Source organism: Oryza brachyantha, chromosome 12 (genome assembly GCF_000231095.2).
Source record: "Oryza brachyantha chromosome 12, ObraRS2, whole genome shotgun sequence".
Taxonomy (NCBI): Eukaryota; Viridiplantae; Streptophyta; class Magnoliopsida; order Poales; family Poaceae; genus Oryza; species Oryza brachyantha.
In genome coordinates this window covers 16,200,706-16,221,191 of record NC_023174.2, presented here as the reverse complement: position 1 = coordinate 16,221,191, position 20,486 = coordinate 16,200,706, and the positions used below count along the sequence as shown (strand labels likewise).

Below are 20,486 nucleotides of genomic sequence, written 5' to 3'. Positions count from 1 at the left end.
GGATATACACAATTAATAACACTTGCTCAACAAATCAATTAATGGTGGCAAGAATGGAGATCAAGTAATCCTCAGACATCACAAAAATTTGTCACTAAATCGAACACATGTGTGGGTATGAGTCTGTAGATGGACAGAGTGATACATGGCATGTTGTAGGTAGCATTTATTGGTTCACCATCTTTTCATATACAGGACTCCCATCGTTTAATTATAAGTTGTTATGAAAATCTAAATTTTAAAAATATAGATTCGTAAGAGATTCTAAAAATGAATTGGAACAAGCACTTATCCAGATTTGTTCGCATAATCCCTTATATTTAAGAACATATGTATAGTATACCATATTTTTGTGAGTAGATTTAGAATATTCAAACATGGACACTTTTGAGTACACATTTTTTCTTTCGTATCCTTGACTCCTTGATCTAAAAGAGGAATTGGATACAACTGTTAACGAGCCAAGCTCGAACGAGTTAGCCTACATAAGCTTGATTCTCAACACAAGCTCGAGCCGAGCTTAATCAAGACTAACAAATCTTCAAGATATTATTGGCTTGAGGTCGACTCAAATACATGATGCAATATATTTTGATGATAAATTCTTTTGATAAAAACAATAATTCTAAGTCGATCGTATTAAATAAAACATAAGACTTAAAATTAATACATAAGACCAAAACATATCAATTTATCATTTAAATAGTAATAATCTATACTTAATTTACTATCTTATCAAATAAAAATAGCATATATACATAAGCTCGATCTCAACTCAAACAAAGCTTGCAAGCTTCGGTTCAGGCTCGGCCTCGGTTTTCGTAGGAGCTCAAGTTGAGCTCGAATTGAGTCAGAGACAAATCAAGCTTCAACACCCTGCGAACTTCGAGCTTTTTTTTTTATAATGACATAAATCAAGTGATGATAGTATCTGTCCAAATGTGTGTAAATAAAATATGCATCCATCTGGAACGTGGAAAGTGCCATTAAGCAGAGAGACGACAGGAATTAATCAAGTGATGATAGTACCTTAATTAACTAATTAATCAATCACCTTTATCTAGCTAGCTTAGCTCAGATAGACACAGATATTGTGCAAGATATATAGATTGCTTACACAATCTTACTTTAGGCAAAAAGGAACAAGTAATAATTTGATTAAATACAGCTAGATAGGAACTAGTATTTGTAAACCTTATCTTATCTTATACTACTGCCAGCTTAATTAGATTTAATTTGGTTGATATATATTGGCATTGGCGCGTGTCTTCTCCAAACGCCCTCACGCACCATGATGAAGGCTGCAGGGCTGCATAGAATTAGAATTGATGGCACTACCTCACCTTCTCTTTTCATTTCTCCCAGAGATAAAATAATATTCTCTCCGATATTTTTATTTGATGTGTTGTCTTTTAATATATATATTTGACCGTTTATCTTATTCGAACTTCTTTTCAAATATACAAAATTATATGTCATTTTTAGAGTTCCTTTAATAAAAATTAACTATTAACAAAATAATTCATAATTATATATTTTTAATAAGAGAATGGTCAAACATTAATTCAAAAGTCAATCATATCAAATTAAAAAACTAGAGAGAGTAATAATCGATGGAGAGAAAATTATGATGAGCCTTTATATCCATGCATCGAAAAAACTTTACAACCCATTTTTAAAGAAATACACTTATATTCTTGAGCAAGATAACACCACATGACGACATATATAGAAGTAGCATATATTTCCTTTTTATAATCATTTTAACATAATCTACTAATGAGACATTTCTTGTCTTTTTAAAATCAGAATAAAGTAAAAATACATGCATGAAGCCTATAGCTGGAGGGCATGATGTTCATGTAATTCCTTGTGGGAAATGCTCTAATGATGAAGAAAGCTGTACAACTATACTTATCTGTTACACAACACATCAACGTGGAAAGTTATATCAGCCAAAACATATGCCGTTGATATATTCTGGCAAGCAAGCTACTGGGTCCGGCTCCTCTGTATTACTGCAGAGAGACACTGTTCATATGAGTAGCACAGTATTTCAATGCCATAAACAGTACCGAAACACTATAGCAACAGCACCTTTAAAACATTGTTATTGTAGCGCTAAATCCCATCCGTCCATTTTGATCCACCGATCACGAGATATACCAAATTCAATAGTAGCACAGTATTTCAATGCCATAAACAGTACCGAAACACTATAGCAACAGCACCTTTAAAACACTGTTATTGTAGCGCTAAATCCCATCCGTCCATTTTGATCCACCGGTCGTGAGATATACCAAATTCACATCACTGTTCACCTCTGCGGTAGTATGTTGCTACTGCAGAGGATCTCATCCCGCTAGCCTCCAAGTTCTCATGACATGTGCTCCCTCCGGTTTTTTTAATTGACGTCGTTGACTTTTAGATCTATGTTTAACATTTCGTCTTATTCAAAAAGTTTGTATAGTTATTGATTATTTTGTTATGATTTGATTTAGTAAGTTTGTATAGTTATTGATTGTTTTGTTATGATTTGATTTATTACTAAGACAATTTTAAGTATGATTTACAATTTTACGTATTTGACAAAAAATTTAAATAAGACGAAGGGTCAAACATAAATTCAGAAGTTAACGGTGTTAAATTAAAAGAAAGATAGGAGGGAGTAACATGCTACTTATATCACATGAATATGACATCTGTCTCTATTAGAGCACAACACTGCTATTAACACAATCATTATATTGGGCCAAAGAAGAAACTTGAAATGAAAGGCTTCTTCTTCCTACCCATCAAACACTACCTTGCAAGACAAAATAACACATCATGTCCATCTAAAATGCATGGACATCTACACATCCCTATGGCTGCAGACAAAGCATATGGCATATCCTTGGGCTTTGCTACAACCTCAAGAAAAATGTGCACCACTACTACTGTGGTAGTGCAGGTTGACTTCTTTGGGTACACTCCATCACACTTGCTGTGGTTGACACCTCTGCAGGAGGGAATTAAAATGGGTGGGCACATGCCTTTGAGGACTTTAAGATTTCAACAACACAAGGAGGAATTAACAGGTGGTGGATGTGTCGTCACTTTCCGTGGTCTATAATAATTTCTTGCCACCATACACGGAAAGGAGAAATAGGATTGAAATTTGCTCAAAATAAATTATGATCGTTAACTCATGTAATCATGTCTATTGTATTTTAATGCAATAAGTTTACTACGTCTCTATAATGTACCGGTACATATTATATATGCTTCTTTTTCTTCCGGCTATATAGCACATGTACCGGTAGTTAAGTCAATTAAAATAGGAAACGGTTGGTTTTTCATAAAAGTATGTTTTAATTGTCTCTTAATTCAACAAAAAATTAACATTACAATTACACACCACTTTGTAAAAACTATGACAATTACTAGTACATACAGAATACATATATTATAACTATAGGACTGAAAGCTGAATGCTACCATGCACACTCTCTCAAACCTTGACTTAATTGTATACCATCGTACGTAACAAGATTGGAATGGGCCATGGAATTGGTACCACACATGCCATGAATCCACTTTAGAAAGGAAACCAACTCCCTGACTTGGAATTGCTTGTAGTCTTGTGCGTAGGCAGGCATATTCTTGATGGCTGGGGCATAACCCAATGGATGAAAAATTCTTCTGTGAAATGCACATGGCTGCCATCCTGGCCATCGTTTCTTTCCACAATGCATGGACCAGTTATTGGTGCATCTGGTATTTAATCTTACAAATCATATTGTCCTTTAATTTGGCTACACGAGTAAACCATTACCATCTACTGTGAGAAATGCATACGTATCTTTGTAATTGGTTTAGCTACGACTGGTAAGTCGTAGAATACGAACGAACCAACCAAAAATAATTTATAAACAATATTATAAGTTTCACAGAAATACATATAGTTTGATCAAACTATTATAAAACTACATATTTAAGATTGTGTATTACAAAAGTATAGATTTAAGAGTTTGTATCATAAAATGACTGATTTAAGACTTTCTATCAGAAAACTACGTATTTAGCATCAATTTATTTATCCCATAACTACAACTTTTGTAAATTAAAAAAAGACAATAATGGAACTCTAACGCTGGTAGTTATTTGATACCTTTATCACTAAATCTATAGTCTTTTGACAAGACTGTTGTTTTATAAGAAATTTAATATTAAATCTATATTTATATGATACACAACCTTTAAGTAAGTACCTAGTTTTGCGATAATTTAGTCAAAATACATGTAGTTTTTTTTATAAATTTTAATCTATTTATATTCATATTATTTGCGGCTTAAAAAACCCATGGTATAAAATAGCCTATGATAAAAAAAACCTACAATCAACGGCAAAACTTAGTTTCAAATTTTAAACTTTTGCTCTGATTGGTAAGTCACTGTGTAGATAAAGAGAGCCTATATTAGTATTTGACATTGTCTTTTAAATCTGCAACAACGCACGGTTAGGTTCTCCGATCGAATGCCAAAGCTCCTGGCTTGTCTCAAAAGTACACTTTTTGACTGATTTCTTTAGGGTGGATTTCATGAATATATACTCCATGTTGTACTGTTGCCAGAACAAGTGATCATTCCGTTTGGGAATCGATCGAGGTGTATGTCCAATTAACCCCTGAAACAATGTTAATTAGTTTAATAGCTTGTCTGGATCACCATCAAGAGTAAACCACAAGCACAAACACACGCTTAGCTTTAAATAATTGCCTGGACATTTGGCTCTGCTATGGCCGCTTTTTAGAGCTTTTTGACCAAGTGACCCACATAATCATAATAATTAGTAAGTTAGAGCTAGCCTCTCAATTTGTCTCCTTCTAACGCCCTGTTTCTTTCGGTTCGGGATTATTATAATCCAGATTATTGGAAGTAAGCTAAAATAAACAGACAACTTATTCAAGTAGCTTATTATAATCTGGAGCCTAGCTTATTATAATCTGATAAGCTCATCTAGGTGAGCTTTTTTCAAATTATTAGGTGAAAATTACCCACCATGCCACTCCACTCCCTCTTTAAACTTACAACCCAATAATCTAGACTCTAATTATCTAGAAAAGAAACAATTCATAGCTTATTCTACTACAGATTATAACAATCTAGCTTATATTAATCTGACTCAATAATCTAGATTATAATAATCTTAAGCTGAAAGAAACAGGACCTAAGCTTGCTTTAATTATATTTGCTTTGTTAGCTAGAAAGCATGTATCCTTAGAAAATTCATGTTTCTATTGCAAATTACATAGTCTCCGCTTGAAAGAAATAAAATCGTCTTCTAAGCTTGCTTTAATTTGTTTTGTTAGCTACTCCCTCCGTTTTACAGTGTAAGACTTTTTAGCCTTGCCTAGATTCATATGGATATTAATGAATCTAGACATATATAAATTATATACTTCATCAATTGATGAATTTAGATAAGACTAGAAAGTCTAACTATATGAAACGAGTGTAGTAGAAGCAGAAGCAGGTATACTTAGAAAATTCATTATCTTTGGAAATTACATATTCTCTGCTTGAAATAAAAATGTACCCATGGTTTACCATTTAGCTCATAAGTCGTATTGAAATTTGAACTTCAAAACTTAATTTTCTAGTTAACTTTGTGGTTTTATAATCTTAATTTTCTTTAGCATTTGGTTTAAAATCGAAAAGAATACACGTATAAAAGTTTCCCAAAAATATTTTTTTATCACTAATAATCCGTTACAACTTATAATCAACCCAAACGAAACGATGAGTAAAATAATAAGGAATTCAGGTGTGATCACTGAGGTAGCTTGTCTAATTAAGGGAGAGATTAGCTGGCTATAATCCATAATTGAGATGTGGAGCTACGTGATATAATATTGTGTTCCTAAATTAGCTAAGCTTTGGTGCCGGCCGTTCAGTGGATTGTAAGGTAAGTAGGTAAACAAAGCCTGCTGCAGCCATGGACGAACACAGCCAGGTGCTCAACCCACCGATTATCTCTCCCTATCATTTGGGATGAATATTTCCACTCCCTCTAATTCGATCACTCAATTTTCGGCGAAGATAAATGCATGGCTGTGGTTGGTTTAAGTAATTAGTCAAATAGTTTGATGATCTAGTTTTGGTATACAAAGGTAGTCAAAAATGATATGATGATAGATGTTGTTTTTTAGGTCAACAATATGTATAACATTCGTCTTTTATATTTTTTGTTTTATTGGAAACAGCCATAACTAAAGGAGAGTACTTTCGTAGCTCTAACTTATACCGAAGTTTCGTACATAAATCCTATATATAGATATCAAAATAAAATAGGTATAGAATTGCTACTATCTGTTATTTTCGGCGCAAACCACGTATGCACCAACAATGACTGCTTCCTGGATCGATGAGTTTTAATATGAAACAAGCAAGCCAGAAAGTGTATGGTTTATCTCAAATCAATTTGCTGTTATCCTAATTGATGCATGATTATGTGTAAAACAATGGATGGTTACACCAAATACACCAGTTGATACGAAAAATTAATTAAAATCAATTTGCTGTTTGAGCTACGGCCTACTGAAAAAATTAGATAAAGCTAATTTAAGGTAAAACCTTTGCACCTATATTATTGTTTTTTTTTCAAACCAACCTATATTATTATCCATATACTACAATTATAAAATAGACTTCTGTAAAAAAACCTAAAATCTAGCTATCGGTCGATAAGATAAACAAGACAACAATGGACTATATTAATGGAGTCATTTCTTATGAGTCAGCAAAAAACAGAAAAATCCACATTATATTCCCTTCAGAATATGCAACTTTTGATATGTTTACCGAATCCACATTATCTTATCTTACCGAGTTAATGAGTAATCTTGCCTCATTAGTTATTTCCTTATCTTCCTTTTTGCCGCCATGCGAGTAGTAGACACACCGCCAAACAGATCAACACCAGCGAAACACACGGCACTCAACTAACAAACTCTTAACAAATTAACTGACTAACTAATCACATGATTATCCAGAACAACTTCTCCCTCTACCGGTCACCTCGGATCTGTAACTTAAACCGTTTAAATTTCGATCAAGTTTATTAGAAAATTACTAATATCTAAACCACCAAATTAGTTTAGTTAAATCCACTGCTAAATACATTTTTGTTTTGGATTGAAAATATTACCATATATTTTTATGAACTTTGTTAGACACAACAAGTTAATATAGTAACATAAAAAGGAGAGAGTAATTACCTAAAAAGTGTGAAATCTAAATGAAAAAAAAAGTTGGTGAGGTGAAATAAAATGACAGCTGGGCAAAGCCGGCCGGTGGGCCCGCTCCTCCGATATCTCTGACCCAGAAAAATACAAAATTAATTTCCTCTTTTTCCATATTATTAATTTTCTTTGCAAAAAGAACCTCCCAATATTTTTCTCCCCCCTATTTATTTGGTCGTCTTCCTCCTCCGTCCTTCTCACTCTCCTCACATGCATCTCTCCTCCTCCTCCTCCTCCACCTCCGCGCGTCCCAATCTCCAACCCCGCGTCCCAAATCCCAACCCCTCCCGACACAAATCCTCTCCCCTCGTCCCGATTCCGCCGTCAAAATCCATCCTTGCGCTGTCTCCTTCGCCGGATTCGAGGTGAGCGCCCAATTTGGGCGTCAGAAATCGCGTGTTCTTGGAGGAAGGAAGGAAGGCTTCGTTTTTTTGGGATTGAGGGGGCGGGAGCTCGGAGCGCTGGGTTGGTTTTGAGGGTGGGGTGTGGGAGTGGGGCGCTGATGGTGGCGAGGATGTGGCCATGGCCGCCGCCGGCGAGGAAGTTCCGGGTGCGTCTGGTGGTGCGGCGGGCGGAGGGGCTGGCGCCTCCGCCGGCGAGCTCTTCGTCGCCGGGGGCGTCACCGGGTGCGGCGGCGGCGGCGGCGGCGAAGGTGGCGGTGGAGGTGAGGTGGAAGGGGCCCAAGGCGTCGCCGCTGGGGTCGCTGCGGCGGGTGATGCACAGCAACCGCACGCGGCTGGTGGCGCCGGCCGCCGCCGTGGCGTGGGAGGAGGAGTTCGAGAGGGTGGAGACGTTCCCGGCGACGTCGCACCGCAAGGCCGCCGCCGCCGCCTTCCACCCATGGGAACTCGCCTTCTCCGTCTTCAATGTGAGCGTCTCTTCGTCTCTCTCTGCTCTTGTCTTGGTTTAATCTCCGTGATGCATTTTTTTTTATTTTAGCTACAATTAATTGATTTGATTTTTTTTTTTGGGTTTCCACCCTTTGGTTGTTTGCGTATACAAAAGAATGAAATTTCGCATTCGACGAACACTTTTCGTTTGATTTTTTGTGTTTACAAAATAATGAAATTTCGCCTTCGATGAACGCTTTTGGTTTGATTGGACAGGATGGTTATATTGGATTATATTTTGGGATGTTTTAATCTGACGACCGATTTGATTGGTTTTCGTGTAGGTTGTTTGAGTGATTCTTGCTCGAAATTTTTAATCTTATCGTTCGTGTCATATTGACAGCGAAAGTTTTGACTTTTCGTTTGAAAAAGTCAGTCCCATTGGTTTATTGTTAACTCCGTTCAATTCGCTTGGATCTGGTCTATGCACAACACTACGGCAAATATTTAATTGGTTTTGTTTTTAACCCGTCTTCACTGTAAAAAAAAAACTATGATAATACAAGGATCAGATATTAAATTGGTTTTTATTTCCAACCAGTCTTAACTGTAATATAACTATGTATGATGATACAAGGAGCCTTAACAAAACAGTTACCTTTTTTTCATCGATGATATGATGGTTGATCGGTTGGGTTCTTTCAATTCTTTTTTGTTGGGGATGATTAAGTTTTCACCAAATTGTTGTGGCCAGTGTATGGAGTTATTGGATGTGTCTTGATCATTATACGTGTCATTTGTCATGAGTCATGACAACCTCAAACAATGAAATATTTCAAGCCAAATCATATTTCTATTAAAAAAAATAGTTACTTGAATGTAAACATATAATTAGTACCTTAGCTAGCATGAATTAGGCAGCGTTCGAATCCGACCAAGGGGGGACACTTCTCTTTTTCTCCGTGCGCACGCTTCCCACGATGTTAAACGGTGTATTTTTTGGAAAAACGTTTTATATAAAAGTTGTTTAAAAAATCAAATTAATTCATTTCCCAAGTTTGTAAAAGCTAATACTCAATTAATCATATGCTAATGACTTTCTTCGTTTTACGTGCGCTGATTTGACTAATGGGCAATGTCATTTGCGAACGCTGCCTTAGGTTCAATTGTATCAGAAAGGCATGTAATTGTTTTACCCCTTTAGCCCTTCAGAAGGATTGATAGCAAATCAGGAAGTGCAGAAAAAACATGCTGTTTTATTTTTCTGGAAACAAAAGCGAAATTAGCCAATCATGAACTTTTCCTTTGCCAATTTTTATGATGATGCTATTACCATTTTGCCACATGTGTTTCGATCCTCATTTAGTCACTTGTTTGCTTTGAAGTATATCGTCATTGGTGTTTCCACATTATCTGAGCTATTTGCTGACAAGAGAAAAGAAAAACAGAGTTAAAGTCGGGGTTTATTACAGCTTTTTATACGTGTTGTTAACAAAATAACAAGCGGAACAATACTTCCTTTGGCATTCTCTCTTGGTATGCTTGTTTGCTTATTCCTGCAGCTTAGTCTAACTTCCTTCGTTTCGTTGTTCTTATTGCAGGATTCAAATAAAGGGCCAAAAGGTGAATTGGTTCTGGGAACAGCTTCAGTAAACCTAGCAGAGTACACATCTTCAGTTGAAGAGGTTGAGATAATCCTTCCGTTGTCAGTGCCAAATGGTGCATCTGAGTCTTCCCCGTCACTTCATGTATGTCAATTATATTTTGCTATAAACATTATACTTTGTTGTCAGTATTGTTCTGTTATACATTGGAATGCCAAGAATATTTCTGGTTTCTTAATTCTCCTCAAATGGTCATACATTTCCAGCCTTTAATGTCTTCTATTTTTTTTCAGCTTACTTTGAGCCTGGTGGAATTAGGACCTCCTCACCAATCTCCTGATGCTTCACAGCGTTCTGTTGCTACCGCTCCATTGTCACCTTCCTCTGGTGACTCTGTTCCTTCCAGTAAAGATGAGGTTTCTTCTGTCATTAAAGCGGGGCTAAGAAATCTGAAGATTCTCACCGATCTAGTGTTGACGCGGAGGTCCAAAAAGACTAACCGAGATGATGATGGCAGTGAGGATAAGTGCTATGTTCATAGTGATGGTGCGGAATACCCTTCTGATACTGACTCCCTTGATGAAGATCTAGATAATAGAGAGCGGGATGGTGACTTAGCAGGTTCAGCTGTTAGAAAATCCTTCAGCTATGGTTCCTTGCAGTCTGTGAACTATGCTGGTGGCCTGCTTTATGCACATGCAAGGATTGATGGAGAGCATGAGGACTGGATATACTACAGTCACCAGAGATCTGAAGCAGGTTATTCGGTAGAGCAGGAGGCCTCATCCACTGCTGCTGAACCTGTGGTTTCAATATCACGGAAGAGTCTTCTTCCCTGGAGGAAGAAGAGGAAATTGAATTTGCGGTTGTTGAAGGTGCTGAAGAACAAAGGGGAACCTTTACTGAAGAAGGGGAATGTCGAAGAGGGAGGTGATGATATTGACTACGATCGGCGGTTACTGACCACTTCTGATGATCATACTTTAGAGGTACTATTTCCTTGATATCTCGTGAAAAGAGTCTTGAGTTCCAATGTTTTGTTCATGCTAACATCATCATTATTGGACCTTTATTTATAGCATATTATCCTCTCATCTGCAGGGATCATCAGATAGCTCCACTAACAGTATGGTGTCAATATTTGGTGATGACAATTTTGTAGTTGGGAACTGGGAGTCAAAGGAAGTACTTAGTCGTGATGGCCACCTGAAGTTGTCTACCCATGTGTTCTTTGCATCAATTGACCAGAGAAGTGAACGAGCTGCAGGGGAGAGCGCCTGCACAGCACTTGTAGCTGTCATTGCAGATTGGTTTGAAGCAAACCAGGATCTGATGCCAATCCGCTCGCAGTTTGACAGCCTTATCCGAGAAGGATCTTTAGAATGGAGAAAACTATGTGAGAACGAGACGTATAGAGAGCGATTTCCTGACAAGCACTTTGATCTTGAAACTGTCCTTCATGCCAAGATTCGTCCACTCACAGTTGCTCCCAACAAGTCATTCATTGGATTCTTCCAGCCTGAAAGTACTGAGGATGGAAGTGGATTCGACTTTCTTGATGGTGCGATGTCATTTGACAACATATGGGATGAGATTAGCCGAGCAGCGGAGTGCTCTACTGAGAAACCTACTCTCTATATTGTCAGCTGGAACGACCACTTCTTTGTCCTCAAGGTTGAGGCTGGCGCCTATTACATTATCGATACACTTGGTGAGAGACTGTATGAGGGTTGCAACCAAGCTTACATTTTGAAGTTTGATGACAACACTACAATTCACAAAGTACCTGCTGAAAAGAAAGAATCCAACGCTGATTCCAGCGGACGCTTGAAGGATTCTTCGGATAGCTCCTCAACTGATCAGGATAGCGGAACTGACACTGAAGAGTGTGAGCTCGTTTCAAAGGGCAAGGAATCATGCAAAGAGTACATCAAGAGCTTCTTGGCTGCTATCCCGATCCGAGAGCTGCAGGCCGACATCAAGAAGGGTATCATAGCATCGACGCCACTGCACCACCGTCTCCAGATTGAGTTCCATTACACCGAATCATGCCCCGAGATCCCACCTCCTGCTCCATTACCAACCTTTGAAGCTCCTTTTGAATTTTCCTGGCCTGAACCACCAGCAGCCATGGAGGTTACCCTAGCACCTACAGTCGCAGTCATATAACTCAACATGGCAGGCGACATCCCAGGAAGTTTCTGCCCTAATGTTTAACATTTAGAGAGCCTCTTTTTCAGGGCGAATTGTGAAGTGAACCAGATCAAAGATTTGGCTTCGTTTCTAGTTTGCACTGTGTTTTTTTTGCTGTCTAATTATGATGAACTGACTAGTATAGGTGACCCCCCCTTTGGTGCGTTTTCTTCACCTTCTCTTCCAGGCTTTGAGTTCGGGAGCTCTCATTTTGTAAAGAAAGAAATGATGTTTGCTCCTACCTATCTTCACCTGTGAAGTGGCTTTGTGCTGAAAATCTTGTAATCCCTGAACCATATCTATTATGTTAATTAAGCTCAGTTATCTTCTATACTACATGTTCCTGCTGAATTTAATCTCACATGCTCATCATAAGGTTCTGAAATTTTGGATTGTAGCTATCATGTGTGAACCAAGGGAAATTTGGAACTGTATACTAAATGAGCTGTGAAATACACTGATTGAGCTAGACAAGAACACTTGGGGTTTGTCCAAAAATATTATTGTTGTCATCTTCTTGATAAACAAAATCATCAAGATAATGAGTGGTTTAATGTCTCCGTCAGTGAAAAGATTTGTTTAGAGCCCAACCTCTCATTGTCAACCCCTACCTTTCCGGCGCTGATCCACCACAAACAAGTATATATTTTATGAAAAAAACACTCACACAAAAAGGACATTATCGTCAGGCAAATATTTCTGACGAATGCGACAGATGAAGTGCCACTGTAGATGAACAGCCAAAAGGTATTTTAACCTTAAAGTTAATTTTAGAGTTTTCTCAACGCAGTTTATTTGTTTCATCGTATATAAAAATTTTGTTCAGAAATTATTTTTATTACATTCTGTTCTTGTGCCTACTTGGATGTGAGTCCAATTGACATGTCAGTGTCAAACCATGTCAAGTAGTATTTATGACCCGTGAAAAATTAAGATGCATTTTGGTTTGGAATAATCTCCAATCAATGACCATTTGGCACGTTTAAATGAATCTGACAATCACTTCGAAAAAAAAAGAATCTGACAAGGAATGTATTCTTTATTATTTAAAAGTTTTTTAAATTATCTTTGATTTCTGTAAGGTGTATTGTATTGTGCAGAGCGTGAGCTGGCTAATGGCAACTTGGCACTTGGCAGCACTCTCTTTTCTGGTCAACTATGAATCGTGTGCGTGTGTTCGTCAGATGGTCCTTCGGCGAGCTGATCAAACAGCAGAGGATAATCTAACATAAAAAGCAAGTGATGCCAGCTTAGTTAATTAATTGGATTCTTAATGCAAAAGTTAACCATTTCCTAATGCAACTAGATCTCACTTTTTTGTGCTCTTTGACCACACCTACATTGTCTCAGAAATAATACTCTTCAGTCTTCACCAGAATCACATCAGGTTAATTTCCATGCAGAAAGGAGATAACCTGCAAAAGAGAAGGAAAGTTCAGAGCTTTACCAATGGTGCTGTTGTGCACTCTACACTGGAATTGCCAATCAAATTGCAGCCAGTCAGTAGTACTTGCCACAGCAACTGCAAGGTTGAGAAAAAGCAGAGAGTGCCTTGCTTTTGCTTTTCAGTCTCAGAGCTGTGCTAACATTATTGGTTTAGGAAAATTTCAGTGGATTCAGTTCAACCCCTAGAAATAGATTCAGTTCAGTGGAAGTACATGTCACATGCTTCATTTTAACTTCATTGTGTTGAAAACAATCTGCCACCAGGCACAAGCATGACGCAGCATGCAACTGGCACAAGAAAAAAGAAGAAAGAATGAGCAAGAATTCAAGGCCTGGAACTCTGAGTAAACAAAACATTGGGCAGGATCACCAGGGACAAAAGAATATCTGAAGATGAAGGTTCAGAAGAAAGTCATGCACAAAGTACATGTCTACAACTACAAGAGAACGCTAGTGGTTTTCTTGCTCTTAACCTATTAATTAATCTATACTAGTTGCATTGGGTACACAGATATACCTATACAGTATCAGTACAGGTACTGAATGTGACGCAGCATCAGCCCTTGCAACCATTGAAATGGAGCTGGTAGGACAGCACCAAGAGAGACATCAGCTACCCTAGCTTTCCTGTGACTACTTGTCCTGAAACAAAACAAAGAAAAAAAAAATGAAATTCTGAACCCCAACTCCTCTCTGTGCAAAGAAAGGAAAGCAAACCACTGCCCACCTAGCTTTGCTTTCCCTTCAGTTTCAGATTCTTGTAGTTATCAGTAATCACAAGAACAGCTTGCCAAATCAAGCACTTTTCTGCACTAATTTGGCTACTGAAGCTGTTAACGACTGAGGATTACAATCACTTAATACTAGCTCAATTCTCCCTTCAGGCAGTGTAATCAGAGCAAACTGAATAACAGATATGGTAATGAGCAATCTGGCATTCGAGCCCATCAGGGATATTCATCCATGGTTGGGTTGGTGATCCATCTCTGCCCAGTTAGCTACAGAGCACAGTCAGTCAAGCTACTTTGCTTAATGCCATTTATTATTGTTTCTTCCACTAAACAGTTGACACTAGTCACATCAAATTTTGTGGCTGCCGTTCTAAAGCTACTGATTATCGTAGGTAGGCTTCCCATGCTGAAAAACAATGCATTTTATTTCAAAAATAATGCCTTTTTGAAATGTTAGATTTTCAATTTTTGATCCATTCGTTTATAGTCGTCACAGGATCAGAATAATCTAACATCCATCCTGCAGAGTCTAAAATTGATATTGAAGTAAATGGGCCTGATTCTGCACCAAGAAGGCCCAGATAGAACTGTATCGAGCCCAACCCAGTTTATCCAGGCCCAAGTAAGACTAGTCAGCTAGTCCGGTCAACGGTCAATACTCTAACCTTTTCTCCTATCCCTTTTCGTAATATTTTAATCAGGAAAACGTTTTTATAATCCCTTTTTAAAAAATACGTGTGCAGGGGATCTACGCGGCCCCGCGTAAGGACTCGCCACGTGGCCCACGCCGGCCCACCGTTATCCGAGCCGAGGCGCCGCCACGTGGCACGCGCGAGCAAAGAAAATAATAAAATAAAAATACAATCCTCCGTGTGCGTCGTCCGCGGCAGTACGAGGCGCGGATCCCCGTGACAGGTGGACCCGGCCCCACCGGGCCCCACGTGTCACTGGCCCCCGCGTCGCGTAGTAGGCCCTTTTTCCCGTAGCCGCGGACTCCAACGGCGCGCTCTGCAATCCGGTTTGCCGCCGACCTCTCAGTCCCGCCGTCGCGTCTCCCTACGCCCGGCCCATGCACCGGCGCAGCAGGCGGCGCGCCGGCCGCCTCTCAGCTCAGGGGGTCCAGGGTCCATGCGCCGCGTCCACGGATACCCCCGCGCCGTCTCCTCCCCGCGACGGCCGTCTCCCCCGCCTCTCCCGACCGCCTACCGAACCCCGCCTCACTGTCACGTGGGGGCCGCACCCCCGAGGGGGCGGTGGGCCCGACATGTCGGTGGCTGCGGCCTGCGGGCGGGTGGTTGGTGGGGAGATTATCCGCGGGTGTCCCCTCACGGCCTCCCAAAAGGAGCCGTTATTTAAAACAAAATAATTAAAAAACCGAATAAAACCAAAAAATTAATAAATAAAATATTAGTACTAGCAGTATCGGGGAAAATCCGAGACGGGTCGATATAAAAATCCCCAAATCCCCACACGCCTATCGTTTCCCCTCTCTCTCTCTCTCTCTCTCTCCTCTCTCTCTCCACCCTTCGCGAAGAGCGCGTGCGTGCGAGCGGGAAGCGAAAACTCGAACCGGCCATGGCCACGGGTGGCGACGAGCAGCCGGCGGTGGTGGCGGCGGCGGCGGAGGGGGAGCAGAAGGAGGTGGTGTCCGTCGAGATGCCGGCGCCGCAGGGGTGGACGAAGAAGGTTCGGGACGGTGGCTTGCTTTGCTTGGGTTGCTGCTGGCTAAATTAAAATTCGGCTGCTGTTTGAATTCTGTGCTGGTTTGTTTTTGTTCGCGTCGAGCTGGTGCGGAGGCGCTTCGATTACGTCGGATTCGGGCGGAATTCGTGAGGCTGGGGGCCCTGGTGGCGCGGGCCGGAGCTCGAATTTGAGGTGGATCTAGGGTTTAATTTTGGGGGGGTTTGGTGCTCGGGGTCGTTCCATTTTTGGGGTTTCTAGGGTTTGTACTTTGTGCGATTGCGGTTATGCGCTCCGGTACGGATGATTGAGCTAGGGTTTACGAATTCGCGGGTCACGTGAGCTACCTTTGCTCGATTGGAGCTCCGTCTATGCTTCGCGAGCACGGCGAGCAGCGTTCGAGCTGTCTGCTATGGCTGGATTATGTCTCACCAATTCGGCGACTAGGTTACTTGGTCTGGGTGGGGTGTTTCCCTGTTCGGGTGATTACGGCTAGAATTTAGAGTTTCCTAGCTCGATTGAGCTGTGATAGTCGGATTCCCAAATTTGGGTTCGAGCTGCCGCTCTGCATTGCGAGGTGGTTCTACCATCGGTCGGAATATTCCAGGGCGGTTGGTTGAGTACTCATGTGCAGGTCTGGCCCTGTTGGGAAGTTGTTTGCCTTTTAGTTTGTTGTTAGGCGATAGGCACAGGCTTCATTACCTAACTGTGCACTACGTGTAGTATTTTGTTGTGAAGCCGAAATGGGAACTGCTCTGCAGCTGTGGAGTGAACTTGTCCGATCGTATTTGGTGGGATTAGGGTGTGCCATGAGATTATTGTTGGTATTTGTACTTTCTTTTGGAATATGGCAATATCGTACGTGTGATTTTGGTCATACTAATAGGCTAGCACTTAAAAAAGGCACTGTTTGAGCTGAGTAACCTGATAAATGTAAGCATAATGTAACAGAACAGGGCACTGGTGTGTCACGTGTTGGTAATATTTGTATGCCTGAGGGTCTGTTATGTTATCTAAAATAAGGTGTTTGTTTCAAATGTTTCTGCTCACTGACCCACTTAGATTTTCTTTGCCCCTTTTCTATTCCTCCAGGATCCCATCGGAAACTCCCTGTGATATTTGACCTCCCTTGAGTTTCAGGAACTTTTATTTGCCCCTTAGTGGATGACTTTGTGTGCTTATGGTGACTTGACTCCCTGGATTTCTGCAGTGAATTAAAGAGGCGTGCAGGATGTATTAATTTAAATAGACTATTCAGTTTGTATCTATTGTTTCTCTTGTTTATATATTTTCTCGATAATAACTGTGTTAGGTGGTCAAGGATTGCTTATGACTTGAATTCAGCCAGCCAGTAACACCTTAATTTATCTGTTAGGCTCATGAGCTACTTGTTTGTTTGTTAGTTTGAATATTTGTGATAAATAGTTGGCATTACTTATTATTTCTTCCATGCGTGGATATGACAGTTTCTTATCTTAAGTAGTATATGTGGGATTCTGGTTGGTGCTTCTGTCATGTACTCATTATTGCTGATTTTTTTCTTGAAAGGGGAATAAAATGTTTTGCTAAATTTGTGGGATGTGACATGATTGCCAAATTAGTGTAGGTTACCCTGACATTGGTGGATGTAGTGTTCCTGTTTTACAAACTGTTTACATTTATATGTGATTTTACTAGAAATTACTGAAATATTCCTTGAAGGTACCATGTTTGAAAAGTTGGTATGGACACAAGCCGAGTGGTGCTAATCCTTTGAGCATGCAAAAGCATTGATTTTATTTTATTACATAGCAATTGCAAATGCATAATGGAGATAAATCCCTTTTTCCTCACGAATAGAATTCTTGGCCATTCTGTTCTTTTTGGTCATGGCTGTGTTGGAAGCCAGTTCCACTTTGTGATACTGAGTGCATCTAGGCTTTACTGTGCATAAAGTAGGGTATTAACGGTAAACAATTAATCTGGTGGTGTGTTGTCATTTCTAACAGAAATAACTGGTTATCTGTAACATTCTGTACTCATATTCATGTGGAAGTCAACCTGGTTGGTGCTGGTTGACTCTGTTTTCTTATACTTTGCTGAATGCAATCAATTAAAATAACTTGAAAAGTTGAAGCAATATTATTAATGAAATTCCGACACCAAATTACCAGTAGTAGATTGAATTTTGTGCAATTCAAGCATCCATAGAGAATGTAATAGTCCATATGATTAGTTCAGGAGAGATGTAAAAAATACAGATTGCAGAATGCTTTTCTTTTCTAAAATTGTTTATTCAATCGAATGAATTACTGGATTTTTTTGTTTGAATTTGGTCACTCTAACAACAGTGTTTGCTAGCTGCCATTTTTAAAATATATTTGGATTTGTATTTTTGGAATCATTTTAAAACAATTTTCTTGATATTGTCACACTTTACCATTTTCGTTGTACTCCTGTAATTTCTGTTTAGGCAATAGCCACTAGTTATTTACAGTAAGCATGCTTTCACTAGTTTGGTAGAAGATGTCTTTTGGTTATAATGGTTAATGGTTAACACAGGCAAGTAACAAAAGGAGAGATGGGTTTAAGTCATATTTCGTATTCTGGTAAATTTCTGCTGTTGTGTAGAAAACTAGAAACAAGGCTATGGGATGGTTTTTATTGGCAGTGATCTAAGTGTAATGCTAATTCTGTGGTAACATTTTTGTCAACCCTGTAACTTTAGAAGTAACATCAAGCATGCAAGCTTTATTTCTCTCACAATATTAGGGAGCTTAATTAGGATGCCTGCCACATAGAAGGTTGTTGATTCACCATTAAACACCGAGTACCGTAGCACCAGGGTCTGTTTTGTTCTCCACTGTTCATTTCTGGGGACTTTTTTGATGTGTTTAATTTGTTTAATGTTATAAAAGAATATTCGTAAGGAATGTATTGCATTCATCATTTGATGGCATCAACTGACACCCTCTTCCTTTATTGTAGTTTACTCCCCAGAGAGGGGGGAGATTTGAGATTGTTTTTGTTTCACCAACTGGAGAAGAAGTTAAGAACAAGAGACAGCTGAGCCAGTATCTTAAGGCGCACCCTGGAGGTCCTGCATCCTCAGAATTTGATTGGGGAACTGGTACCCACTCCATAAATTTCCTTCTTTAGTGCTGCCTTGAAATATCTCTTGGTTAAGTATAAATGACGATGACTGCAGTAGCCTATCTGCTTCATCTAAGAAAGACTTTGGAAACAGGTGATACCCCAAGGCGCTCTGCTCGCATTAGCGAGAAAGTCAAGGCTTTTGATAGCCCAGAAGGGGAGAAGATCCCGAAACGTTCTAGGAACTCATCTGGCAGAAAGGGCAAGCAGGAGAAAAAGGAGGCCACCGAAGACGAAGAAGCGAAAGATGCTGAAGCTGAGAAAGAGGCAAAGGAGGCACCTAGCGAAGATGCTGCAAAGGACACTGATGTGGAGAAGCCCACTGAAGAGGCAAAGGAGGCCCCTAGTGAAGATGCTGCAAAGGACACTGATGTGGAGACGAAGACTTCTGAAGATGCCAGCAAGACCGCAGATGCCGATGCGCCTGCTCCAGTGCCAGCGGTAGCCGAGAACGAATATGGAAAGCCGGCTGATTCCGAGAATGCTCCTCCAGCACCGTCGGAAGGAGAGAAGAAAGAAGGCGATAAGCCAGCTGAGCTTGAAGCAGCGGCCCCTGCCACCGAGCAACCTGCAGCTAAAGCTGCTGCTGCTGCTCCAGTAGAGAACTCCGCGGACAAAGGCCCTCACCAGGACAGCCAGCCACCTGCCGCCGCCAAGGAGTCGTCATCCCCTGTCAACAACGGGCAGCTGCCGGCTGGTGCCTCCGCTGTGAAGTGCACCTGAAGCTGAAGCTGGAGAGAAACCCCCCAGACGAGTCATCCTCCCCCTGTCCGTGATGTACGCCTTTAGGATCATTCGCATTTGCATTGTAATCAGTCAATCAATCAATCAACCCCGTAAGCATGTTAAAAAGGAACTGACGTTGCTGGGTGACAGCCGGACGGTTAGTAGGCTTTGCATTTTAGTTTGTTTGTATGTACGGTGCTAGCGCCGCACCTTACATGCATGTACCCCCATCATGATCATATCTATCCTGCCTAACTCGTTGTAAGCACATTAATCTTAGGACATATATACTCCCGCGTCTGTATTGTCAAGTCTGTTTGTACCTGTGCTGTTGTATTATGTGTAACTTGATTAGCTACCGTGTTGTTGCTATTATTACCTCTTAAGAATAAGGTTTGGATGTGTATGCGGATGTGCATCCTCTTATCCATCGCGTGTATCCATCAAACCCCATCAGGCAGGGTGGTGATTTGGATGTGTTCCCGGTGATGCCTGTGTAATAGTAGTGATGTGATCTAAACTTGTTGTGTTTTGTGTTTTGAACAGCGTAGAGTGTTGATTGTTTGGACAGAATTGGAATTTGGGGGGATGAATTTCACGTCGTGTTTGTGCCATTTTCTATCACAGCATGTTATGCTGTGCTATGCTTGCTTGCTTGGTTTACATAATAGTAGCGTTTGTCATGACGTCGCCGGTGGCGACGTGCGGCAGAGGGGGGCACGTCGGGTGCAGGCGGAGCCACGGGTCGACGCATTGGCGGTGGAAGGAGTGGGCGCACCAGGGGAGCACCCGGAGCTCATCGCCGCCGCCGTACTCGGCGAGGCACACCGCGCAGCCGCTCGACGACTCCTCCGCCGC

The 20,486-nt window shown here is 40.4% G+C and overlaps 2 protein-coding genes across 2 annotated transcripts; both read left to right on the top strand.

The window, feature by feature from the left end:
• The first annotated feature begins 7,500 nt into the window (after positions 1 to 7,500).
• On the top strand, positions 7,501 to 12,244 carry LOC102721330. Its single transcript, XM_006664694.3, has 4 exons — positions 7,501 to 8,154; positions 9,718 to 9,864; positions 10,014 to 10,709; positions 10,822 to 12,244. Exons 1-4 carry the CDS (start codon positions 7,789 to 7,791, stop codon positions 11,887 to 11,889), a joined length of 2,277 nt encoding a protein of 758 aa, XP_006664757.2. The 5' UTR covers positions 7,501 to 7,788; the 3' UTR covers positions 11,890 to 12,244.
• A 3,319-nt stretch (positions 12,245 to 15,563) lies between these two features.
• On the top strand, positions 15,564 to 20,235 carry LOC102705210 (methyl-CpG-binding domain-containing protein 11-like). The gene is made up of 3 exons (XM_006664152.3): positions 15,564 to 15,776; positions 18,738 to 18,879; positions 18,997 to 20,235. The coding sequence occupies exons 1-3, from the start codon at positions 15,666 to 15,668 to the stop codon at positions 19,623 to 19,625; spliced, it is 882 nt and encodes a 293-aa protein (XP_006664215.2). The 5' UTR covers positions 15,564 to 15,665; the 3' UTR covers positions 19,626 to 20,235.
• Positions 20,236 to 20,486: the final 251 nt, after the last annotated feature.

Coding starts and splice junctions, on each gene's coding strand:
- LOC102721330 (XM_006664694.3), top strand. CDS start 7,789: ATGGTGGCGAGGATGTGGCCATGGCCGCCGCCGGCGAGGAAGTTCCGG. Junction 8,155..9,717: donor TCGCCTTCTCCGTCTTCAAT/GTGAGCGTCTCT, acceptor TTCTTATTGCAG/GATTCAAATAAAGGGCCAAA. Junction 9,865..10,013: donor AGTCTTCCCCGTCACTTCAT/GTATGTCAATTA, acceptor ATTTTTTTTCAG/CTTACTTTGAGCCTGGTGGA.
- LOC102705210 (XM_006664152.3), top strand. CDS start 15,666: ATGGCCACGGGTGGCGACGAGCAGCCGGCGGTGGTGGCGGCGGCGGCG. Junction 15,777..18,737: donor CGCAGGGGTGGACGAAGAAG/GTTCGGGACGGT, acceptor CCTTTATTGTAG/TTTACTCCCCAGAGAGGGGG. Junction 18,880..18,996: donor AGAATTTGATTGGGGAACTG/GTACCCACTCCA, acceptor CTTTGGAAACAG/GTGATACCCCAAGGCGCTCT.